The 27,528-nt window shown below is 34.6% G+C and overlaps 2 protein-coding genes across 5 annotated transcripts in view; one reads left to right on the top strand and one right to left on the bottom strand.

Annotated features, from left to right (window-relative positions):
- The first annotated feature begins 1,478 nt into the window (after positions 1–1,478).
- On the top strand, positions 1,479–2,696 carry PMCH (pro-melanin concentrating hormone). Its single transcript, XM_009970001.3, has 3 exons — positions 1,479–1,721; positions 2,210–2,411; positions 2,636–2,696. The coding sequence occupies exons 1-3, from the start codon at positions 1,479–1,481 to the stop codon at positions 2,683–2,685; spliced, it is 495 nt and encodes a 164-aa protein (XP_009968303.2). The 3' UTR covers positions 2,686–2,696.
- Positions 2,697–2,709: 13 nt separating this feature from the next.
- The window catches only part of LOC104363539 (PARP1 binding protein), a 51,967-nt gene continuing 27,148 nt past the window's right edge, over positions 2,710–27,528 (bottom strand). For 3 of the 4 annotated variants that reach the window (XM_032995986.2, XM_032996002.2, XM_032996011.2), the window contains 5 exons: positions 23,166–23,349; positions 17,732–17,910; positions 13,249–13,330; positions 4,071–4,221; positions 2,710–3,386 (listed from right to left, as the gene is read on the bottom strand). In XM_032995986.2, the coding sequence (XP_032851877.2) occupies positions 3,052–3,386; positions 4,071–4,221; positions 13,249–13,330; positions 17,732–17,910; positions 23,166–23,349 (931 nt within the window). In that variant the 3' untranslated portion in view covers positions 2,710–3,051. The remainder of the gene's footprint in view (positions 3,387–4,070; positions 4,222–13,248; positions 13,331–17,731; positions 17,911–23,165; positions 23,350–27,528) is intronic. The other variant, XM_032995993.2, reaches the window with a different exon arrangement.

The raw sequence follows: 27,528 nt of genomic DNA, 5'->3' as shown, positions 1-27,528 counted from the left end.
TTAAGTGTCCTGCAAATATATGTGCTTTTACACTCTGTAGGGATGAGAAAAGTGGTCTGCATTTCCTTCTCTGCTACTAGAGAGTCATGCAAATGAAAAAGTACATTATGAAGAGTTTGGGTTTGGTTTTAAATTAGTCTTCCAAAGTCTCAGTATGTGTGGCTCTTAGTTCAAATGACAAATATCTTCTAACTGCACTCAAAAAGGGCTGAAATACAGATGTTTATATAAAACTTACAAGATACAAATTAAAAACAAAACAAACAAAAACTACCACCTTTGAAATTCAGAAGTAGTATGCTACTGGACAAATTAATATTGACCAGGTACTTATGCACTATTTTAATATTCAGTAAAATGATTTGTTAAGCTTGCTTAAATACTTTCTATTGCATTAAAAAAAAAAAAAAATCACTAAGAAATCACTTTTGCTAATAAAACTTTACATTTTGTTCCTAGTGTATGACAGTATGGAAAAGCAGGGAGGTTCTTGGTCAGTCTCCTAGTGGTTTGCCTTGACTAGCAGGATGTTTGGTTCCCTGCATTAACCTAAACGTTAAAACAAAGATGAATTTAAGAGATGAGTACGAGCTAAGCAGAACACAGGCACTGAATAGATGGTTTGTATCACTGACATTAAGAGATTAGCTAAATTTGATCTGGCCCCATTTGCTTTCAAGATAAAGTAAAAATAATAAAAAAAAGTGTTATTCAGCAACTCCTACATTTCCTTCCACAGGTTAATAGGTAGACTTCAAAGACTTAAAATGAAAAACTGAAGTTTACTTTTCTTTCTACATTCTTAGCAAGCATATATGACTATATTATACTTGTAGCTGGGAAAGGTCTATCTTCAGAAAGAAAATGCAGACAGATACAATTACTTAGGTATTAGTAAAGATTTCTAGACATAAGCTCTGAATAATGTAACCTGATATCAAAGTACAAATGAATGATTTCAGCTTTAACACAGTAGCAGTCTCAACTATTGTTAAATTTCAAGCTTTCTGACTTCTCAGTGAATCAGTTTTGATCAAAAACTATGATAGATCACACCTTTACAACAGTCCTGCTTACTTATGTAGATTTGTTCTTTTTCTTAAATTGTCTTAACTGGAGGTAAGGCTTTATAAACAACACAAATGGACATCACCTTTTCTGTGATCTTTGTTATACTGATCCATCAAAAGGAACTAATCTGTGCTGTTCTAAAAACATATAAAGAAACTAATTCTCCATGCTAAAGAAAGGTTTAAGTAGTTCTAAACAACAGATGGGATTAGAAGGATTATAGAAAAGGTTACTCTTTAATATGAGTCATTTTTAAAGCGTGAACTCATCAGCCATTGAAGTAGTTTCCATTCAATCTGTAAAATATATAAAGTGTGCATAGATGGATGACATTAATCTACAACTGGAAAAGCTTTCTTAGAATTTGAAAACTGCTTAACTTCTATTCAAGCGTTAAGTAACTAAGAATGTATATCTCATCATACATGTTAATTCTCTCTGTTTTTTCTCAAGGCTTTCTACTCTCAGTTTCAAAAACTCTGCAAAAGGTAGAAGATGAAGATATGTTGCTAACCACATTAAAACTAGGAAAAACTCTTCAAAATGGAGATAGAACTGTGCATAGAGGAGGTATACCTTTTCTGAAGCATTATAAAGCTGAAGACAGCGGTATTTTGGATGAAGAGGATGACAAAAATATGAAGTTTTTGGTGAGTTTTCAGTTTGACGGTTTGGTTTAATTGTAAAATGGAAATTTTCTCTATAGACTTAGAAAACAAATACAATAAAGCAATAATCTGGTGAATATACAAAAACATCAGTTTAGCATACTATAGTCAAGAATAAATTTTCAACTATAAATATGTAATTCCAAGATTTTAAATGTGTAACTTGGAGAGTTGAATAAAAGAAATCTGATTTTTACAGAACCATATGCAGCCAAAACTTGTAGGGAAAAAAAAGTTTGATTCAGCATGTCCCCATTTTCAGCAACAGGCTTTTAACTTCACCAAATATAAGACTCATTATTTTATCATGTTCTCTACCATAAAACCATTTCAGCCAAAGATGTAATGCAGGTCATTACTTTTAAAATATCATCTTGGAAGATAAAACACTTGCACTTCTAAGTATAAAAAGTGAACACAATGGACTTCAAATAAAGATAAACTGCTAATCTTGTTTTCCCTTAAAACAGGACACAGGTTCCAGACATGATTTCTTAAATCATGTTATGCCAATCAACTTAGGCAGAAAGCAACTACCTTATCTTGCACTGAAGGGAGCCATGGGTTTTCCAGCTGACACTGAAATTCAAAATATTGAATCAATACAGGAAAGAGAGACTGCAGATGAAGAAAACTCAGCTAAATTCCCCATAGGAAGAAGGGATTTTGACAGTAAGTATATTTTCATTTTTACATAAAAATGATTTAATTCTGGTAAAGTATAATGCATTATCTATACATCAATTTGATAAAATTTCATTTAGAAACTCCGTGTCTATTGTGATTTGGTGCACAGAAGAAGAAACATTGTTAATTTTGTTAAATTAGTATTTCCAGAGGCCATAAAGAATTCTAGTTCTTTGATGATTTAAACTCTCAGATTTTTTTCCCTATAGTGCTCAGGTGTATGCTTGGAAGAGTCTATCGACCTTGTTGGCAAGTCTGAAAAATACTGATCTACACCACCTTCTTTGAAGATTAAGCATTTTATTACGAATTTAATCTAATTTGAAGTTACTGTGTTTTAGTGTGGCTATACATATGCATCCAAAAGTACTTTCCCATCACATTGTAGAGGGAAGCATAATTCATTACTAAAAAAACCATAGTTGTAATTACTAATGATGTATTGTTATAAAAAAATAAAAGACTTCTGCATAATCCAGACTTTTAAGTAATTGTCTCATATTACACACAAGCTACTTCCACTTATTTCAGTATGAAAGGAAGCAATTAATGAATTTTACCCTTCTGTCGCAAAATTTTACAACTTCTGAACCAGTCAACATACCATGTATGTCAAAATGAAAATCTACAGTCGAAAAAATTGAGTTAATTTTGCCTGACCAGCAATCAATTTATTCTTGCTTGCAGTTTTGCTGTGTTTCTTTTTTCCACTGATTTTGCTGTCCAATTCCTTCCAAGGGTTGTCTGAAGTCTTAGGTCTTTTAGCATTTCTTTGCAAAGATGGTTCACTTTCCTTATCACGGATTACTTTGTCATTATTCAAATCCATCTGTTCATTCTTGGAATTCTCATTTCTTGGCTGACAACTCAGCTTTCCCATTTCTGTGTAACTTCTACTCTGGTGAACATTTTCAGAAATAGTTCCAAGTACTGGTACATCAAGACATGAATTCATACCTTCTGTCATGTAAGAATATCAAAAACATATGTGAAGAAATAAAGTCACCTGGGATTATTCATTCTTTTACTATCAGAGGACTGTCATATGATTTTTTTAATCAAAACTACTGATTTATCAATAAAGCAAAATGATGCTGGTCATTGCAGTTACATTTGCTATGTGTTCATAAGTGTACTGCCAATTTAAAATGACATTGCTCAAAACCACGTAATAGCGACTAACTTAGGGAAGTGGATTTATAACTTTAAGGTATTAGAAAAGATGCTAGAAGGACCTAGAAGCTATACATATAACATGGTTTATAGTCGAGTAAAACAAATTTTTCCCTATTTTTAATCGCAAAAATGCAAATTTCACTTGGCTTACTTTTGTAAAATAAGAAGAAACGTTACATAATTATGTAAATTTTATTATTTTAATCATAAAATTATTTAATAATAAAATTTATTATTTTAATAATAAAAGATAGACTCGACATATTTTCCAAACAGATTTATATTCAAGGCATTAGCTTTACAATTTTAATGCAAAGACATTTAACTGACATAGCATACACAGAGCGATAAGACATGGCTATTTTTTTCTTCAAAACATATTTATACTTTAGTTTTACTAAAGCCTTGTTTGATAACATTTGAAATATCAGCTATCACATTTACTTATTCAATCCTACTACATCTTACCTGTGAGATACCCAGCTTTTAAATGTTGCTTTGGTGCAGGATCTATGCAGGTTGGTATTTGGCTACTGCTGAGGAAATGCTGACCCTTTATTTCACTCAAGTCATTTTTATATGTACATGCAAACTGAGATTTGATTGAAGATTGTTTCCCCTGCAAATAGAAATCTGGTATTAGCTTTAATTATTTAAAAAAGTAAAAGATAAAACCTGCAAGATAACAAGTTTCCCCATTTTTCTGTCTTGAAAGCTTTTAGATCACATAAAATACCAGAAAAATGAGTATGCTTACATAAAAAAAAAATATTAATATCTAATTTACAAAGTGTAAAGGCCAAGAATTCTATTAAATTATTCTATTAAAGTCCTAAAGTAATTTTAAAATCTTTTTTCATCTTTCAGAAAGTTACACATTAACTTTTAAAGCTCTAACCTAGGATTTTCTGTCAAAGTTAGCCCCCTCTTTTGATAGACTGAAGACTTTACCATTTTGAGTATCCATCCTAGCTACTACAGTCAATTATCATACTTCTGCAGGTTATCACCTTTGAGATGTCAGTTTATAAATACCAGGTATAGGATAAGTCTCACCACTTAACCAATTTATACATATAGGAAAGCATAATAGAAACTCTGAAAAGGAATGATAGACAGTAAGCTTCAACATACTTATACCTAAAACTGGCATATAAAGTATTATTTCAGATCTTTCTCTGGCAAATTTCAGATTTCCCATTTACCCACAAAATAAAGCCATTTGCTCATTGAATGCCAATGTCTTAACTCAACATTTGTCAAAACATACCCATACAGAGTAAGTTGCCAGAAATCTACAGTATTGAAAAAAAAATATTGTATCTGGCTCTGCATGCTCAAATCTTCCTAGTCTTGGAAGTAGTGAACCTTGTCTCATATCACAGGTAAATCAAAATATGTGGCTCAACTTCAAAAGATTAAATACAAATTTTCAATTTATTAAATATACCCATATTTAACAGAATCAGCGGTTACAGGTCAAACTTCCTCAGTTTACACTTAAGTTACAGTTTCATATCAGCTTAGAATTTCAGGGTCAAACTTTGTACTTTCTGACCAATTTATCACAAATGCTATAAACTATGCAAGACAAATTCTGCCCTCACTTCCATTTTAAAGTCTGCTGAATTATACAAAATGTGCTGAAAGGTATAGCACAGAGCAGATAATTACAATATATTAGGATTTTTAGCTAATAATTCTATTACAACAGCACAGGTGAATTCAAATAAATTTGACCTGCACAGGTGCCACAATACAAATATCAAGAAATAGGAAAACCTAGAAACACTGTCATAAAGTAAAAGTATAAAAGAATTGTTACTGTATAGATAACAGGAATGATTTGACGAATAACACACTTACAGCTACGTCTCTGGTTAAAACGTTTTCATTATTTAAGTCTACTTTTCTTCTTATCACAAGCACATTTAAATCTTACAGTTCAGGTTTGACTCTTAGATATCTTTTTCTTCCTACTCAAAATCTCAGATTTATACAGAAAGAAAAGAGGATATTCCCAGAAACCTTATTTCACAGGGGCCTTCATCCACAAAATTCAGTCAAAATTTATGTCACTTCCATCAGACACTGTTTTAATGCATATAAACTAACAGACTCTAGCTTTTTATCATTGAGACGCAGCCTAATCATCTCTTCATGATTCTGCAGTTGGCTAGCTGAACACAACTAGTCTTTTGGAAAAAAAAAAATCCCATTTATTTACAGAAACTTATTTCTTCTGAATTAATATGTCTGTATGTATACATTTTAACTTTAAACTCAGTATTCCCTTCAAGAGTTAAAAAGACCTAGTTTTCCCAGTTGTCCATCACTCCCAAACTGCAATTTCTCTGTGCCAGATAATAGCTTAAGAAAGGCAGATTTAACAGAGAAAACCAACCAGCCTGACTCCCAACAATTCTAATCTTTTTAAAGTGTTAATGTATTCTGTACTTAAAACATTTACTGTAAGTTAACAAACTAGACTTAATTAAAGTAGGTAATACAAAGTAGAACTTTATTGGAATGTTTTTAAAGAAAAAAGAGCAACTTAAAACTTGATTGAAGCACCCATAATGAAGCCTGTCAACAGCTTGAAATAGTTCTTAGAAATTAGATTCCTTTTACATTAAATTCCCTGAAATCCACTTTGAGGGCACCACCCCAATTACTCTGGGATGAGCAAAAAGATGTTGGGAGCTCAATTTACTAAACAAGTAGTTGGACACGGTTGGCATGCAATGAACTCAGACTTATTATCCCCTCTCCTCTTCACAAGCAAGTGGGATGTTGCCATTAACCCTATACAAAGAAAGAAATTCTGCTGCATTTCAGAAAAAGTGGTTCCCTGTTATTGCTGTTCAGCTGGAAGAAAGTATGACAAAATTTAAGACAGTGTTTCAGCACATGTAGGTCAATTAGTAGTCCTAATGAGTGGATAAATCAGGACATTCTCGCACTGTGACTTCTATATCTAGACAAGTTTTTCAGTTGCTTGAGATGACAATATAAAACACTTACATTTATATGAAATATTAATGGTGCACGCTCTAAAAGTTAGTTGACAATCTATTCCAGATCTCCCTCCAGCATCTGCACACAGGTAGCACTGCCAATATTTAGTCACTAAGAATGCTGAGATTGGTTTTTTGTACACTGGAATGGCATAATAGAAATTGAAAACCTACATCAGTAACAACAAACACATGTTTTTATTTTCTAGCCAAACAATTAAAGTACTATTTGAAAGTGGAAGAGATAAAAAGAGAAAATGTCCTTGCTCCACCCTTACCCTTGTCCTTTTAGAAAAGAAAAAAATATTAAAGGTAAGTTGAAAGAGAAAGCTGAAAAAAGGAAAGGATTGCAAAGGGAAGACTAGCAAAACAATAAATGTCAAGTATCATTGCCTAAATCAAGGCATCATGTTATTGAAACTTGAAAAATGTTCTGAATAGCTCAGGTAATAGTAAATTTTTATTGCATTGAAACTATCAAATTTTTTTAGCATGACATTGTATTAGCCTTTGCTATCCCAAATTAACCTACCACTGTTTTTAGAACATTTAGCTTCAAATCATCTCATTATTAGATTTTGGAAGAACTCAAAACTCACACCTAAGGATCCTAGGAAAGTAGGTTAGGGGTCTCGTAGAAACAAAAATGGTATTTTCTACACAAGTGTAGTTTATCAGCTGACACTAAGAAAGTTTTTCTTCAGATTTTGTGCTGAACATAACCTTTTTCTCCCCTCCCTTTCTTTCCTCCACATGCTCATTTTTAGCATACTCCATCCACACTGAAACTACTAGTCAGCTTATTGTTCTCCATAATCATATTCTACTTATAAATAAATATTTCTTGCTATAATAGATGAGACTACTAACTGAGGAAGATTATTTTCTCTATTACTATGAAGTTTCTGCTCACAATTATAGTGGGCATACAGAAAACTCCTGATAACTTCCTGTTGATAGTTTTCCAAGTCACAGTTTATTTGTACTGGAATCACAAATAGGCAAAACAATTCTCTCAAGTATCAGCATTTAGAGAACTAAGGAATGAAAAATAACAGCAGTGCATGAAGCTAGATGTTAAGGCATTTTATATAGGCATGAACAAGTCACATGAGAAAGACAGGCTGCTTTATTTTTGCTTTATGGAGCTTTTTCCTTGGAAGGATTTCTATACACAATAAAATTTCAATGAACTCAAGCATGCCAAGATTTGTTAGAGTTCTTAAGCCACAAATTCTTTTTAAAACTAAAACTACAGTTATGTTCCCAACTGGAGGGAAATAGTGCCTCATATAGGAAAGGTTGTCTCCAGTTACATTAAGAAAAAAACATGTCAAACTACTGAAAGTCCTTGCAGCTGTTTCAGGGTGAATGTGTTAACAAAGCAGCAGGATTTCTAAAACAATGTATCAAAAGGCCAGCACAATCCTAAATTTACAAAAAAAGTTCTGTTACTCTCTCATGGATTGCATGCTCACAGCTTTTGTTCCTTCCTTCTTAACTGCTACACGTTCTCAGTTTCACCCAGTTCCATTACTTCAGAAACAGTATTTTACCTACAACTTGAAAGTCAAATTAATCTTTTCTGATGCAAAAGAAATATTAAAATCCTATTACGCAACATTTTTACGGTCTCAAGTTGCTCTTTAACCTAAACAAAGCAGGTGATTGTAACAGTCCTTCCATTCCTCTCTCACACCAACATGCAGTACTTGCAAAACCCCCATAGAAAACAACAATAAAGTAGTCAAACAATACAGTATGTACCCGTATCATGATAAATGGAAGCAAGAATCAAAGAAGCAGACATAAGGTCACATGAATCCTTTTTAGATAAAATACCTCCCTCCTGTCCAATTAAAATTTCTACATATTTCATAAAGCAGAAAGAAGTGATAAGGACAACTGACAGCAAGAGACATAACCCAATAGATGTTTCCCAGACCTTCCTGAATTAAAGACTCCTTCCACAAAATGCCATTAACCAGAAGACACTTCATGTAAACAACAGATAACAAACTTGAAACTCTAAATTGTCTCTCAAAGGAAGATTGAGCTTCTTATTATTACTTTTACCTGCTTCTTCTGGAGGGAATGAAACAATGCAACATGCTAGATCCCTGGTCCTCTTTCTCCTTGAGGGATAAAAGCGACAGCTTTGCCTCATACCAAATGCCGTTACAGCTAGGTGATCTTTCTGCAACTCTTCCACTATTTAATGAGGATTGAAAGACAAAAATATTTCTTTGTCTTTCACTGTTGCCAGGAGTTTGTGTTGGCACAATGGAAATACCCACAGATTTATTTTATTTTTAAACATGAATTCCAGTTCATAGTTACGTGTTTGCTTTATCCAGTCTCCATATTTTTAGTTACTAAACACATATTCATGATGTTGTGTCCTGGGTCTAAATATTATCAATCTGCACTTCTCCACATAATTCTGCAGAAGTTGAGAGATCAGTGCCTCTTAAAGAAAGGAGGGGGCATAATGTGATTCTTTTCCCCTCTCTCTTTTTTTTTTTTTTTTTTTTAATTAAGAGAAGTGTTTCTCCTTTCACTTTCTAAATTTTCCTAAATTTCTTTATTCAACACACACATCTTGATGAAACTCATCATACAGGCAAACTAATAATCACTACTGTGTTTTTCTTCCCCTCTCAAATATAATGGAAAAGGAGACTTTTACGGGACAAGTTCTAATGAGAGATCATGAATTTATTCTATAGACTATCTATAAAAGGCAGCACGGTAAAAAGGTCCTTTGGAAAATTTTATGGAATTAATGCTACCATCACACACATTGCATAAGAAACTTCTCAAAAGAATCATTGACATTGAGAAGAATCATCATGTTGCTATTGTCTTATTCAAAAAATAAACGTATGTTATCTCTTCTGAGTTCATAGTTAAAATGAGTGCATTATGCATAACAAAACTTACAATTGTGAATTTTACAAGCAAACTGTACACGTGTCAAGATGGTTGTATGAAATAATATTGAAGACTGATACTCAGTGCAAGAAGGTGGTAAATATTACTACAACACTTGAGATCTATGGTCGCGGACAAGGAATTCATTGTGCTATGCGCTGCACAGTAAAGACAGAACACAATTTATTTCTACCAAGAGATATTACAATCCAAGACAAGAAATATACGGATGCACAGAGAAAGGAACTAACATTAGTCATTGTAATAAGCGTCCATCTCAACACAAAGCACTGCTAAGTTTTGGGGAGAGGTTGATTTAAAGGTACTGGAAAAGGTTTTAAAGGAGGGTAATGAGTTCTGCAGGTACCTATAGGAAATCTTTTTAGCCTTAAGAAACAGTATAAAACAGACAGCTGAAAGAGCTAGTCTGAAAATTAACAAATGAATAATGAAGGCTGGTATTGCAGGCTGAATGTAAGCAAGGACAGATATTTCAATGCAGCAAATCCGAAATAATCAATGGGTGGGGATAGGTAAAGCAACTACCTTGTATGTGCTACAACTTAAAGGAACAGATTGAGATGAAAACAGAAGAATGGCATCTAGCATCTAATCACTTTGATAACAAATTTTGGTACAGCAATCCCAGTGAAGACATATAGTCCAACGCTGTAACTATCAAGTCCAAGAAAAATACATGGCAGCACATCAAAAAGCAAACAATTTAATAAACTATAGTTGAGTGGACATACTGATAGAGAAGAACACTTTCCCGGGGCATCACGGAGTGGAAAAGTGAGGACCATAGCCTACCTGTTAATGTTAAATATATCAGGAAAGATAGACATACGACCTCAAGTTCAACAGCTGGGTATTTACAGGGTGGTATAGAAGTAACAAAAGATGTCAGTTTTGACAGAAGGTCAAAATGTAGATCTGTGAACTGTTTGTATAAAGATGATAGCTGAACTTCTATTGGTAGATGCCTTCATCCACAAAGGCGGCACAGAAAGAGAACAGAAGAAAGAGAGGGCCCCAAAGTCTTCATAGGAAAAGGAAGAAAAGGAAGTAGAAACATGCAAAAGAAACTCTGTAGCAATTGTTAGAAAGGTAGAAAGAAAATGAGAAAAAGGCAAAATGAAAGATGAACATTTCAAGAAAGAAATCAGGATTTTCTGTGAGGACGGAGAACTATCTGAATTTTAGTTAGAAAAGTAATTAGTTGTTTGGCAACAGCTATTTCAGTTAACTGGAAGGAGAAGCAAGACTAAAATGAACATAGGAACACCAGAATAACAATTCCAGACTTCACAGGAATATAATGTAGTTTAGATGGCAATGTTTGGCTGATACACAGAAAAGAGAATTGCAAGCATAATGTGAAACACTCAGCTGTTTTATCTTGAGTAAGACAACTCTATGCTGATACATAATTGAGGAACATTTACACTCTGAATTTCATTATTTTTATTTTCACTTTTTTAAATGGAAAAACATCTTGAGATATTTGGCCTCAGTTCCATGCTGTACTTTATTTCTCTGGTACAATAAGATACACTGGAAGAAAACCATAAAGACAACTGACTGTGATGAGTAGAGGCAGATTAGCAGCCTTAATGTTGCTCTAAGATATGAGTTGTATAGCCCCAAGCAGACATTCAGTTTAACATCTCAATCACATTACCATAAACATTCTTCCCTTACTTTACCAGGGCCCATCCATCACAGATTTAATCCACAATAGATAACACTAAAAAGCAAAATTTACAGTCTTCTAAGATGCCAAAGAAAGTTTACAACCGTGAATCACAGACTTTATACCTGTTGCTTGTTCTCTTCGAATTTTAGTTTTCATAAGACAAAAGGTCATTTATATTTCACTATATTCATCCCCAATTATATTAGGCACCTGATGAATATCAAAATCAGTTCTAGAAGTTGATTGAAAGATATCAAAATTTATTGGCTAAAACCATTAGATGTTTAATTCTCTTTTGCTACAGGTACATTCTATTTCATCAATCAAGGTGAAGACTAGGACAAGTGTCTTATAGAAAAAGTCAGATTCTTGTATTAACAAGGATCATAGGAGTCGCAGAACCCTTATTAGAGTCAGGAACTACAAAAGCAGAGCAGGAGAGTGTCATGATGAACCTTTGCCTGCAATTCCTGCTTCTGAAGGAGAACTCATTCAAATTATTCACAGACATCAGAAGGAACTACTATTTACACAGAAATTATGTTAGCTAATCTGGTATTGTTAATTAGCAAAAAAGTATTTCCAAAAAAGTTAAAATCATTTCATAATATGAAACAGTCTAAAGACTTATATTTTGACAGATTCTGTCAAAAACCTTGCAAGTTTCCAGTAAAGGTTTCAAATGTGACAGGTAATTACTTTTCAATAATAATTTCTGTACTTTGATACTGAACACAGCTGTTCATGAATTCAATTACAAAATTCAATTTAGATAAGAAAACTCTCTATTTCAATGTATTATGCAACCATCACATCACATTTTTGCTATTTGATGAGTAAAGCTGCAATTTACATATGCTGTTTATTGTAAAAGTAACATAATGAAGATCCTTTATCAGCTTCAATCTTTCATAATTTGCCTATGAGTTTTAAGCTAGATTTCACCATAATTAGTGCAGGTACCCAAAACTCCCATCATCCACCCCACCCTCATTCCAAAAAAATCACTCAGCATTAAGTTGGAGTATATTTAAAACACATGCTGGAAATACTGACAGTGCTTTTCATTTTACTTCCTTTTAATAACTTTCACCTTCTCAGACATGTAATACATTAAAATTCCCTTCATGTCCAGTGGCAGAAAGATATTGTGCTGTTCTAGACCTAATTTTGATGGCCTAAAGCACCTCTGTTTTCTTCCTTATATACTTACTATACTTGTGGTTTTACCTGTTGTCAGGACCAAGTTTGTAAAAAATATTAAGCCACTACTTTGATTTAGCTCTCTGTTGAAATGCTGTGGAAGATACAAGCTCTGCCTCTTTCCATACTCCCAACATGCAGGTTAGACAATTTTGAGGAAAAAAGACTATGTAAAATACAGCACACTGGAAGACTGCAATTTTCAGAAACATTGAAGTTCTTTTGATTAGTGACATTTACAATATCAACATACTCTTGCAATGTTCCATTTCATCTACAAAATAGCAAACATTAGCATCTTTATTTTACTGTTCACAATGCAATGTAATGGAAATGTCCTCAGAATGTCACAAATAAAAAGAATCCCCCCCCCAAACGCAATGAAAATGTTGTTATTACACTTTCAGACTGTCTATATTATCAGAACTGAAATTAGATGCCTGTGTTCAGTTTCATCTCTGTTTTCACATGGCTTCAGTTTTATTTCTATAGTCCTGAAATACACAGATGGTTAAATGAAGAGATACAGATTAACTCAGTGTATCTCCAATTAAGACATCTTCATTCAAAAGTACTTTTAAGTTTAAAGCCTCTCTTCTGGCATTTTAGATATTTCCATTCTTATTACAACACTGTTTGACTTGGGCCAACTACCACAAGTTAATCACAGTTACATTTCTTTAGCTATGAGATACATTTCAGCAAAGTATTTGAGAATTTAAACACTATTCTTTTCAGTTTAGCATTATTATTTCAGTGCATCTGTAGTCTCATAGCAATTGCCACACAATACCTTAATATTTTTTTCATCCTTAGATTTCTGAATACGTTGTCTAAGAGGTTTTGGAGAAGATCCATTGGATTGCATTGGAGATCTATATTAAAAAGAGATAAGAAGTATTTACAACATGTAAAAGCAATTAATTAAGAAGAATAGTTACCATACCAAGTTCCTTAAACAGGGAGGAAATTACCTTCGCTCTCCAAGCCTTACTTTGTTTTCTCCCTTCCTAAGTAACCACATGTACCGTGACAACTGAAGACAGCATAACGGAACCAAACCTACAGTTCCAATTTCTGGTATCGTTTTTCAGCATGTTTACCATACTGTTGTTCTGCAGCCACAGCATTATTATTTGCAATGCTGGTGATGAATTACCAAGTCGCCATTCTACTTACACCCCCTTGAATAGCATCTGGTTGACATTCAGAATAATTTTCCTCATATTTACAGACTTTTCAGTAGAAGTACTCACACAAACAAAATGCTTCCACCCTCCCAGATTACAGTATGTGAATAGTTATGTAAACTAATGAAAAATTTTGATGCATATAAGAGGGGATTTTTTGGTCTTGAAATAGGAAGAACTAATCTCTGCATCTGTAATTATTTACTTCTCTGTTTATGATCACGGCAGGCCAGTGTGCATATGAGGACAGTTTTTTCAAATGTAACTCATTCTGTTTTATTTATTTAGTTCATTCTATTCAATTATTCCATAAATAACGTTTATTTTATTTATTTCCATTTGTCTGTGGTACAAAATTTCTGCAGGACTTTGCAATGGTTTTGCTATATAAAATGCCAAAATATGTAGCTTCAGCATGCTCTCATCCATGCTGTTGTTCTGGTTCATGAATCCCCTTTGTAAACCATAATGACAAAATTCTCAGCAGCACACTTTTCCAGCAACTAACAATTCCTCAGTATAAGCAACTGATTAAATCATCACTACTTCTCCAGCACATGGACAGGTTAGTTTCCTTTTCAGGGCTCACAGAAATGGGTTTTCAAGAGATTCTTTATTTTGTACTCCAAACATGGGTGTTCCTTAAATAGAATAAAATTTCTAAAAACAAGAAAAGCATAAGAAGTAATGACTGGCTTTAACATTAATAGGATAGGAAGATGATGGGAAAAATATAAAAAATCAGCAGCAAACAAAAAAGTTGCCCCAAACCGTGAATACCTGCTTAGCTTGCAAAACCAGAAAAGGAGAACTTTTACTGCAGAGTCATGAAAATACTTAATCCATGGTCATGGAAAATTTAACTCTAAAACATAAATAATATCATTAATTATATCAGAATCACCTACGCTTTGATTTCAATATCATCACTACATTTTTAATTTGCTTAAAAAAATTAAAAATAAATTGAGAAATATAGCATACTTCTGCCTTGCATGCAGCTTTAAAATATAAAAAAACTAGCAAGAGAATTTTATTTGAACTTCTATAATGCATATCTAAAAAGAATATTTTCCATGAGATTGAAATGAAGTGATTACAGAAGGAAAATATTTGACAGATATGCTAAAGGACAGATCAAGTAAAAAACAAAACAAAACAAAACAAAAAAAAACCCTTCAACTTGGCTAGGATGTTCTAAAACACTGAGGATATATTGTCAGTGCAGTTTTAGTTTCCAAATATGCATGCATTTCACAAATTACAATTAAAATACTTCTAATTAAAGAAAGCCAGCAAAATTTAAACAACATAATAGCAGCTTCTCAGCAGTAGCTTTTTTGCAGGATTTCAGTGCAAAGAAATAAATCTACCCAATTGATCTAGAAATGTATTAGAAGAATATTAAAACAAAGCAGGAGAAATTCCTGGATTGCTGAAGTTTTGAAAAAGAGGTGCTGGTGCTCTCATTTAATCTCAGTCTTCACCTGGAAAAAAACAGTGATCTATCAAAGTGACCAGAACCCAGACAAAACTAGTCACTACTCACAAACTTTAGAAAAAAATTGGTATTCTTCAGTAATGAAATCTTTAGAAATAACAAAAAGTATTGTGAAAAACCTCAAAACAGTAACTATCGTGTGATCAAAACCCATAAAACAATAACTACCATATGAGGTGAGTAACTAATACACAGAATCAGATTAGCAAAAAACATCTGAATACTGCAATAATGTTTACTACCAGAAGTACTGCCATTTATTCTGTACACTGTTCCAGATTTTCTATCAACAAGAGATTGACAAAAGGACTGCAAAACACATCAAATATTTGGGATGTAAGCATTAATAAAAAAGTGCTGTACCATTGAGGTGCCTGTGTGCTGACGCAAACCCGATTGACACCTTAGCTACTATCCTGTGTAGCATTAAGGTGTTCAGCATTCATAAAGCAATTGGAACCTTACAGTAAAGCTGGTAGGGATATGCAGAATATAAAGATTTGACAAAAATTGGGAACAGGTGTTGTTAGCAGGTTTCATTTCAGTTTTTGCCAAGTTTTTTATTCCTAAAAAAATTACTTAGGATCATAAATTCAATACTTTGAATAAATTACTTCTAAGTAAAATTTTTAAATGGAAGCACAGACATAATATTAAAAGTAAAATATACTGGAAAATAAAAGCTAAAACAAATTGACCACTAAGAATTACTAAGGAAAACCCAAGAATTATCTAGATTACAATATACATTTGCAGATAGCGGTACATGCTAACACCTACATCTAGATTTTAAGTCAAACAAATGCCTTTTGCTTTTGGGGAAAAGTTAAGAAAATTAATTCAGCTGAAAATTAAATCAAATGAGGTAAGTGAAACCAAAGTACTCAGTGGGCACTCTTATTTGGAAATAAGTGATTTAAAACTCATTTTAATTTAAAAAGTTACTTTACAAAAATAATAATAAATTAAAAAAAAAAATCAACATTTCTAGCTGTGAATAATTGTAGTCTTTAATTCAGAAGAATTAGGGTGGGCTTTGATTCCATTCACGTAGAACATTAACCTAAATCTGATTAAGCTCCCATTCATTTTGATAAAAATAAAACCACAGTGAGGTTTATTAAACTAATGAAACAATTTTAAAAGTAATGTGGATCAATATTCTTGAATCTGAAGTAATAGAAAAATAAGAGACTGAAAGTCAGGGTTATTTTAAGCTTGTTACACAATGAAATAGAAATGTATAGCTACAACTATCCACAGATACTTGTGAGGTGAAAGAAATATTCCACAATATGTTGTGATAAGCTGCCTTTTAGATTAAAAATTATTACAGATTTATTTAGAATTCTTACTAGTGAAACTAATTTTTTAAAAGTTTTATTAGAATGTGCTTGTTCCTTTGGTTTCATAAACGAGGTTGAATGATAAATCTAATGGAACCCTTAAATTCTTCGACTTTTAGAATCCTCCATCTTCCAATTTAGGACCTGTCACTGTTTTTCTCTTCCCTTGCTGTTATCCTCACAGACTTGCACCTGCGCACTCCGATAGTGGTGTTATGGTGGCTTCTCATGGAAAAGGACTGCCACCAGCATAAAAACACACCCTTCTTCCCCACTTCTCCTACCCCTTTCACTGTAGCTCTTCTTTTATGTCAGGGAACTCAAAAATGTGTGTGCACGGAGCTTACGAAGCAACTGGCCACACAGCCCCTGCCCTGACGAACAAAAGCTCCAATCACCTCTAGAGGCACCAAAAGCAAGGAGAGCCAATAAGGGGTTTGAGCAGGTCTTATGGGGACAATATAGTTACGTGGGGAAAGCTCTACTGGCGAACCAACCGCTACTTCAGAGGATGCTCGTCTGGGAAGCCTAGCTGCTTTCTTCCCCAGCTGGCACCAGGAATAACTTTCTCTTTCCTCTCCTCTCCCTCCTCTTTTGATTTGATTCTCCCCCCAAAACAACTTTCACCATCAGAGTCAATGTATGCCATAAGCTACACACCCTACTAATAAATCTTCATGCACATGAAATTGTTACAACATCCTTTGTGCAATACTATCCTGATTGGTGGATCATGACATGAAAAACTATTCAGCTATTTAAAACTGTCTCCACAAAATAATTACTATGTAGGAAGAAAACAGGATAATCTAAGAATTAGTTGTGTCATAGCTAGACAAAGGAGGAATCTTCAAATTGAACAGTAATCTAATTAGCTACTGATCAGACAGTATTTGAACTCAGGAGTTCAAACTCAACTTGAGGTGAGTATTTGAAAGGTTTGTTGCAAAGGATATTCCTTCGTGGGTTTTGTGCAGCCCAGAAATGTACTGGCTCAAGAAGTCCATATGGCAAAAGTATCCTGAATATACAGAAAATGTAAATGAGGAAGTAGAATACTTCTGAGACCTCAACACTGTTCTAAGAATGCTTTCCCCTTACACCCAACCTCACAACAGGCTGCAGTGTGGTCATTTGCTTTGTGTAAGTAACATCAATTCTTTGTTAGTTACTCAGTATAAGATCTTTAAAAACAAATCAACCAACCCAACACAAACACAAAAATCTTCTAATACTCACCTGAAGAGTGTCAAAACAGAGGTGATTCCAAACAAATTTAAGCTTTCATCATCATATAATAATTCCACTTTGTTCTGGGTGGGAGGATTGACAGCTTCTTCATCCAGAAGAACTAGTAAGACCTTTACAGTATCTTTGCCACAATACACAGTGCCATGATTTATGGAATGCAATTTTGGCTGAAAGCAAGTAAAATTAAAAGGATCATACAACAGGAAAGGTTAAACAAGCCAGACCAATAGCTCACCTGCAAAAGTAACCCATATCAGCACAAGGTGTGAGAATCCCTTCCTTCCCTTTTGCAGCAAGCATTTATGGGGAACCCGCACATGGGAAAGTTTCTTCCTCATCCCAAGCAATTAGTAGAGGTTAGATCACTGCCAGTTGGAAGGATACACTGATGAGCAAGTCACACATATAAATATGCAAATCTGTGATGAAACCAGGCAGCAGAAATTAACATATTATTTTCTTACAACCAATTTGACAGCTGTGGGGTACACAAACACATTCTGGTGAAGTCCAACTCTTCTGACTAACTGAATCTGCTAAAGCAGTTGGTTAAAAGTGAGATTTCCATCAAGATTTGACAACAGAGGTACTTGGCACAATCTCCCATTGTTTCGAACAGGATGAATTCCTCACAATTTTCCACAAGAATAAAGAATTGCTTAAAGAAAATAATAATCCACATCTGGAAGTGCTCAATGCTACAGTCAGCAGTACAGATGTAGAACTCCATAGCCACTACGGGACTGCAAGAATTGCAAGTTTTCTGTATTTTTCTTGAAAAGTACTAGGAGTTCCATAGAGAAATTTAGTGCTTATACACAGTAGTAGATTTTAAAAACTATAGGCTTTCTTATTTACCAATACACAGAAACATTAAATAGCTTGACTTTGTTCAGTAGGATAGGACAAGCAATAAACTGCATTTATCTAATCAGTTAACTGCTTTTAAACACAGTCTTGAAAAGATCAAATCCTATTTCTCTCTCTATTTGATTACATCAATTAGTGTATGTAGCTTTCAAGAAACCATAGCAACACATGTCAGTCAGTTACTATAAGTTATAATCAATAGCTAGAAATAGCAATTACAGAAATGGTTGTTACCTGGCTTCACAGAATTGGCCTATTTCAGTACCATTTAATTTCCTCGAAATTTATTCTGAACTTCTTCAGTCATTACACCACCATCATAGATTTTTATAAAATGTCATGTGTGTCACAGTAAATTTGTCTTAAAGAGAGGTACAAATTTGGCATCATCTTGACTGATTATACACAAAGAAAAAAAAAAAAAATCTTTAGAATATAACACAACCTCCTAACTGCCAAAAGATGATCTTCAGAAATCTCATGCACTACAACAGTGACTTGGTGTACTAACCATGGACTAAAATCCTATTGTCCAAGGCACAGTAGGAACTTTAGGAAAGACAACAATCCCTGTCATAAAAATCTTTTATTAGTAAGTTTAAAATCACTATTCAAATTATTTTTTCAAGAAAATAGTTGATCAGTCTTTCAAGGGTAGTGACCATTAGCTACTCCAGACTACTCCGGTTAGTTCCAGAAACACCAGCCAGATTCCATTTACAGTAGTAATTTTCTCAAGAAGAAATTAATCATAATTCCTATTAGCCACTTGTGAAGGCTTCAACACAAAGTAGTACTTCCTGCTGCATAAAGTAATAACTTTTCCTGGAGCTCTAAATTCTTATAAAACAGGTATTTGCAGGAAAACTAAGAAACGATGGAAGAAAACTGCCACTGCCAGGAGAAAAGCAAATATTTTTCTAACCAAATAATTGTTTTCAGGTAGAATTTATGAGGAAGCAGCCTTCCCAGGAGCTAGCGGAGGCAGCATTTTCAGCTCTATAGTTAAGATCACATTTTAAATTTGCACTCAGAGAAATTATTCAGTCTCTTGTATATGAAAAAGCATAACATCCTATCAAAACAAGAATTTATTCTGAATACAGAACAATTTTTCAGAAAAATTACAGCATCAGGGCTTGGGAGTTTCTTTATAAAGTACAAGACAAACCACAATAAAAACTCCCTAAGCTATATGTTAAACAGCACAGAGCATTAATCTTTGCTTTCCTTAGATCTTAATGGAACAATACAGAGGCTCTAATTTTTTTTATACAGCTTAAATTCGTTTGGAAAACTTATGGGGTTTTTTTGGTTTTGTTTATTTTGTTTCTTAATCAGTAATCCTAAGGTACACCTCTAAATGCTTAGTAAAGTGTTCTTCCACACCAAGAGCCAAGAAAATAGGCAATTCAATATCAATCTCTTAACATTTGTCTAAACTCCCTTTTCTACCTCTCAACTCTGAGTCACGTATTTAAGAACTATTATTCAGATACACATTCATCACATGATCATCACAAACTTCATTTACATCAACAAAAAATTCCCCACATCAAAATCAAAATAGCATCAGCACAACACCAACAGAGAATTTACACACACTTCATGCCTTGTCCCTTTGCCCCAATTACAAAAACAAAAATTCCCCACACTTATTCCACTATCTAAGAATGTTCAATCGACATTTTGCCCATTACCTCTCCCAATTACTGTCCTTATCTCTAATCCCTCAGACCCCACACTGGTCCCCACAAAGCACTGTGAGTTGACCTTGGCTAGCTACCAGGTGCCCATCAAGCTGCTCTATCACTCCTTCTCCTTCAACTGGACAGGGCAAGAAAAGATGATGAAAAGCTTGTGGGGTCGAGATGAGGATGGCAAGTTCACTTACCAATTCTCATCATGGGCAAAGCAGACTTGACTTAAGGAAATTAATGTAATTCATTGCCAGTTAAGCAGAATAGAACCCCTCCCTTTTTCCCAGACTCAGCCTCACTCCCTGCTCCTCTGTCTCCTTCCCCTGAGTGGCACAGGGGGATGAGGAATGAGAGTTGTGGTCAGTTCCGAACGTTTCATCTCTGCTCCTCCTTCTTCCTCACTCTCTTCCTCCACTCCTGTGTGGGGTGCCTCCCATGGGATACAGTCCTTCACAGACTTTTCCAGTGCGGGTCCTTCCCCCAGGCTGCAGTTCTTCGTGAACTGCTCTAGTGTGGGTCCTTTCCACGGGGTGCAGCCCTTCGGGAACAGATCGCTCCAGTGTGAGTCCTCCATTAGGTCACAGGTCCTGCCAGAAAATCTGCTTCTGCGTGGGCTCCTCTCCATGGGCTACAGTTTCTGCCAGAAACCTTCTCCAGCATGGGCTCTCCGCAGGGTCACAGCTTCCTTCAGGGCTCATCCACCTGCTCCAGCGTGGGGCTCCTTCACAGGCTGCAGGTGGAGATCTGCTCCACTCTGGATCCCCGCAGGCTGCAGATGGACAACCTGCCTCATCACGGTCTTCACCACAGGCTGCATGGGGATCTCTTCTCCGGTGCTGGGAGCACCTCCTCCCCTTCTTCACTGAGCTCGGTGTCTGCTGAGTCGTTTCTCTCATGTATTCTCACTCCTCTCTCCCAACTGCTGTTACACCACTTTTTTTACCCTTTCGTAAAACAGAGGCGCTATGGCCATTGCTGATGGGCTCAGCTCTGGCCAGCAGCGGGTCTGTCTTGGAGCTGGCGGGAACTGGCTCTGTCTGACATGGGGGCAGCTGCTGGTATCTTTTCACAGAAGCCACCCCTGCCGCCTTACCCGCTACCAAAACCTCGCCACAGAAACCCAATACAGCACTAGATCTGTCAAGCTAAGTGGCGGTTCAGTCACATCCAGACCGGTGTCATCTCTGATGGCTCTCGGTCACGCGCATACTGTGGTGAGTACCAAAAAAGGATGAGCTCAAAGCCCATCATCCTGTTATGTACTCGAGCTTCCTGACTGAGACCTATGGTAGCATCTGCCCATCCACACGTAGATGGGATGTTCCAGCAATCAATTAACTTAAACTCAAGAATTGGCAAAACCTTCAACATAGAACCACGGACTCATAGTAATATAATTAAGCTCATAAGCTGCCCCCAGGTGCCCATTCTGAGAAAAACATTGACTTCACACTGCTCTCAATGGGATTAAGTATTTAACCACATTTCATAACAACATCAGGATACAACCATCTTTGCTATCTTCTGCCTCAGCAAGGACACTGGTAAACATTTCTACAGAGACATTAAACTATGAACTTGACCTATGGAGAACAATAGGAAACGTGAACCATTTTGGAAAAGCAATTTTTTGGTGAATGTCTCTGAAGAATTAAGTTTTATTAAAATAGTTTTACCTGGCTTATAATGATCTAAATAATTTTTTTAAAATTTTGTCAGTAATACAATTTTTCGGACAGGGAAGAGAAAGAAATAGAAGGATATGGAACTGAAACAGGGAAACACAGTGATGAAAGATTCAGGGCAAACAGGAAAATGAGGATGTAATATATACTCCAACTGCGCAGAAGAAACACACATTTAAACCAGTTTATCCAGCCACTAGAGTCTGGCTGGTTTTGCTTTCATAGAAAAGAAAAGAAAAAAAAGCATACTGGAAGTCTGATTGAGTTTTTTTTTTTTTTAATCCTGTGTTACCATGGGGTAATTCCAGTGGTTTCACAAAACAAAACATTCTAACAGTGTACACATATTCAAAAATACATGACTTTAGATATTCTATATATCAACAACATAAAATAAAGCTGGTTGATGTTTTCATCAAAAAAAAGATCATAATATAAACCTGGGTAGATTCAAAATACAGAAACCACAAATAAATGGAAAGCCTGCATTCTGCTCTCCACACGTGACTTAAAGAACTTTAAATATCTCGATTCCTTCTGTGACATTAAAATCATTAATAGTTTCATTAGTGTCTTGAAACACTAAAAGATAAAAATATCACGTATTTATTGTTTGGGGTTTTATTTTTATTTCCATCCCACTTCACATTTTACCATATTTTGGACTTTCTTCAATTTAACGTTATTTTGAATGCCTTACCCTTAGATATACTTGATCCTGAGCTAATTAAAACCTGTGTATTTTAATCAAAATTACTAGATACATGTTCTTAAATCTTAATTCCACTTTCATGATGTTTCTTGTTTGGAAATTCGTTATAGTTCTACTGCCTGGGAATTAGTGGCAAACCTGACAGTTATAAGTATCTACATCTGTAACAATTGCACAAACAAATTAAGTTTTGTAGGGTATTTACAATTTCGAGGTAATAAGTTTAGTTTAAGTAAATCAAGCTTTTTGAAATCCACACTGTAATCCTCAAATATAAGTCTTTCAAAAAGTTTAAAGTCACTGTAGAGAAAATGGCACTGCTCTGTACTGTTAGGAAAAGATAATACTCTATAGAAAGTCCTTTAAAAAATAAAAAAGAGAGAAACAAAACAGGTGAAAAAAAATTGCTTTCTTGTAAAGCTAAATAGTAAAAAGAACAAAAGAAGTCCTATTACCCGTGCTGGACTGACTCCAGTAGTGCTGGCAGTCAAGACTTCATGTTGTGAATCGATAATATTTTTAATCTTCAAATCCAAATCTTGTACAACTTCCTCTACTGCCTGACAGAAAGGATCCCCATTGCTTCGGCCTTTTATCAAATGCATCTTCACTGTTGTCAGAATTCGACCCCCTGCAATTCTGAAAATAGGCACAGGGTCATCTCCACATTAATCTTGGCAGCACTTTAGTATACCTATTAGTGTTGAACATAGCCAGTCTTCACAGTTAATCAAAACTCTTCAGAGAACAGCTTTGATCTTTTAAATCAAACAGCAGTGTAGAAGTATTATCCAACATAATAGTTTGCTACAAAAAAAAAAAAGATTATAAGGAAAGGTAATGAATTCAGCATTTAGTAATACTCTGAGCTACAACACAAAACTAACTTCATAAAAGTTCAAAGAAAAGTACTTTCCTTAAACCTACCATTTTGCTCATAAGCTGTTAAGTGTAAACAAAATGTTTCACTGGAACATGCATTTCAATTTAACAGCCTATTATATTTTTGAGTCTTTTGTGCTTCATGAAAGTGCTTCAGAATATCAATCTGCTTTCAATTTTATTTAAATAGATAGCAATTAGACTAGATGAATATCGGAGTTTGCCATAAAGGCACACATTACTGAACTCTTTTTTCATCAACTAGAAAAAATGCCTACAGAAAATAATTTAGTAGTTTAATTATGAAATGCCCATGCAGTTTGACATCAAAAATATAAATTATTTAACCTGATTGTTATAGGGGCTTTATTTCAATTCTTCTTATAGAATGATAAGAAGGCACTTGTGAGTGCACCTAACTGTTGTGGTCCTGTACCTTGAACCATCCACATTGCTTGTATGATAGACTACTTTTGAGATGATGGGTGTCTTCCCAAAAGGTTTCTGAAGTTGCATGCTGTTTGGTAACTTTATCATCAATTCTCCAGTCTTCTCAGAACATGAACCCATTATCTAGACTGACAAAGTTGATTCCCCCCAACCCACCATTTATCTTCTGTTTAACATTATGTATATATAAGGACTGCATTATTTCTCCATGACATTTTTGTCTTCAATTTCATTCTCTTTCTGCTTATTTTCCTTAGCCTTTTTGGTGTGTGATAGTCTATATTTTATTTTTTAAGCTCTAATTTATAGGGATTTTTTAATCGATTCCCTCCTCTTTTACTTTTTCACATACAGAGTTATTTCCACCTTTGAATACCAGATGATAACAGCTGTAAGAATAAAGGAACAAATAAAATCATAACAAGAGGGAAAGGACCCATTTTAAAAAAAAAAAAAAAATTATTCCCAGGAAAAACAGGTAGAATTCTGTGTGTAGAAAATACAGAAATTAGAGACTGAGACAGCACTCAGGAGAAGTATAAACATTTTCTCTGTTCATACAAGGCATGTATTTGTTGCCAGTGTTGGAAGCAAGATCCTGTGCTTGTGGACCCTTCTTTAGAAGTTGCACAATCACATTTCATTTCCCTTAAGTAATGTAGAATCTCTGTGGTGACAACAGTGACTCAAAAAATTAAATGAAGATAAGCAAAAAAACCTCAGGCTTCCAGTCACCATGATTTTAACAAAAAATTTCCAATTAAGCTAGATATGCTTCTGATGCTAAGTTCAGTTACGAGACTGATTTCCTGTTAGATTTTTTTTTAAGTTTTATAAAGCATAATGTCAGGCAAAAACAACAAAAGCAATTCTGTTCATTCTGAACTCCTGCTCTAAGAATTTTTCCTTTGCAGTCAATCTGCTTTGTGATCTATCACAATAATCCATCTTCCCTTTCCAATTAACCTACAGCTTCTTTTTCTAGACTTTATAAAACACTAGTCACTTTCCTGCAACATCTAATAATTGGATGGGATGGCTAACCCTAAAAAAGGGTAGCCTGTTAAATCTTGCCTTTAACAGCAATACTGTTAACGTTTTTTTTTTTTTTTTTTTTTTTGTAAGTGTTAGGTTAATAGTTCAAATAAAAGAAGAAATGCAGCATGCTGAATGTAACCTCACATCAGTTTGTCTAGCTCAGATACCAATAGTTATGATTTAACTATACCACGGACTGTACAAAGAGACTCCATATTTATTCCCACACCCAGAACTCTTGAGGTGCTATTGGCACCTACAGTAGAATTTTTTGTATACATCTATGATACTGCAAATCACAGATCTGCAAAAACCCCAAAGCAATGGCAATGGCTTTATTACTCCAGGTGACACAGCCAAGAGTGAGATGATGACTAACTTTTCAACTTCTTCCCTGCTCCTGCCTACCTACCCTGAAAGGATACCTTGCAAATTGTAAGAAAAGTATACTTTATTACTATTTTGAAGATGACGTCTAGAAGTCCAGTTGGGAGAACCTCCACCAACTGAAACTCTGTGTGTCTACATTCATATAAAATTTAAAGTAAGTGGGCAGAGCTAGGTAAAAATAGGAGTTGAATCAGAGGAAAACTAGTTTGTTTACACTGTTTCCTGTTAAAATACATGGAGGGAATTGGGCCAGAGACCTTGCTGTTTTGGCCTACTCTGCCTAAACAAGACTCCTGTAAATAACTTAGAAAACCTGAGGCTGACTTGAAACTTTTTTTGACTTTTCTTCCAGGTCAAACCCCCAAATTTCCACACAATTCTCAGATTTAACTTTTTTAGATTAAATTATTTTATTCACATTAGATTTACAGGCTTGGTTAAACAGAAAAATCTTGTGCTTTGCACAAATTTAAGCAGAATGTATGCACTTAGATAAAAGAAAAGTCACCATGTGAAGTCTCTGCACACGGGTCAAGAACCACACAGACCTTAGACAGGACAGATTTAAAAAAAAAAAAAAAAAAAAAGTATGCTGGTGTACCTCTGCTCCAAACCCCACAATTCAGTCTAACCACAGACCACAGGAGAATGAAAAGTTCCTGGGGTGGGGGGTGGGGGGGCAGGGAGAGGAAATCAGCCGGTGCAAGTTGTCAAGAGGTAAGAAGAGAGCACTGCTGAGGAAAAGTTCTGTCTCAGAGATGCATACAGGAACTGTAGCCAAGTCTCCTGATGCTTTTTGCCAAAATGCTTTTATTTCCCTCAGCCCTAAACTGACACTTTCCAAAATAATACCCTGAAACAAGGAAATAATTGTATTATATGAGTAGTATCTGTTCCATAAATACTGTGCTGAACCTAGAACTCCAAGACAAAAAAGCAGGTGAAAGGATTGACCAAAGTTTTTCTTTGAAACCCAGGTTCAGTCATTTCTTTCTACAGATATCTTGAGCTTATCTACATCATTATAATCTCCACACATTTTACATACATATACACGTATGCATGATGGAAGAAAAAGTATTATTACGCATATAGCACTGGGCATCAGTTAATTAAGACAATCACACACTTAATTTAAATGCTATGCTCTGTATGTGACATGATTACCTTGTAGCTTTTCACTGAGGGAAAAAACCAAACAAACAAACCAATCAAACAAAAACACCAGAACAACAAACTGTGATAAAAACACTTTCTATGCTTATTTTTTGCTTCTACTACCCAATGCCAACTAAGGTATTTGCTATTAGAAGTAAAGTTCGTTTAATCTCTTTTTCACCCCATATTCCTTCTTCTTTTCAAGGAAAGAGTTCCAGTCCCCATCAGATATACACAGTACTAACTGGAGCAAAGAAAAGGAGAAGTTTATTCCTACTTCAACTAGAAGTTATATAAACAGGCCAAGACATAAAATGCTGATCTAATGTGTATGGATTAGTACCAAAACACGCTGCCCTAGTTTACGAGATTTTACACCAGGATATGATATAACAAACTAAGTTATGTTGTGAGGTTTTTTTTTATTAGTCTTGAATATATCTATAAATTGTTGAATCCACCTCATTTGTGCTATTTCATTAATATTTCAAAGCTTACTGCAAAAAACTCTTACTAACCATGTCTAGCAGTTTCAAAAAGTACAGTCAAATGAGTCTCAGTAGAAAAGGTATTCTTTTAATCTCTTTATATATGCCACCTAGAGCACAAATGAAGATTACTTAGGAAATAACTGTCTTGAAAATGAAGCTATAAATTAATTCAAGAATAAATATAATAGTTCTATTTAAAGCAATCAAATAAGATCCACCAGTAGGACTTCATTGTTAGTGAGGTTTAAAAAGATTAACAAAAAGCATGAAGATAAAAGGAAAATATGGTAAAAAATGCAACTTGAGTTTTTGGGGGTTTATTTGTGGGGTTTTTTGTTTGTTTTGGCGTTGTTTTTTTTCTTGTTTTGATTTTTTTATTTTTTAACAAAAAGGACACCCTATGCCAGAT

The sequence above is a fragment of the Tyto alba genome, unplaced genomic scaffold (genome assembly GCF_018691265.1).
Source record: "Tyto alba isolate M040663 unplaced genomic scaffold, T.alba_DEE_v4.0 Super-Scaffold_21, whole genome shotgun sequence".
NCBI classification, from domain to species: domain Eukaryota; kingdom Metazoa; phylum Chordata; class Aves; order Strigiformes; family Tytonidae; genus Tyto; species Tyto alba.
The sequence above is the reverse complement of the archived record's forward strand: the minus strand, read 5'-3'. Positions and strand labels throughout refer to the sequence as shown.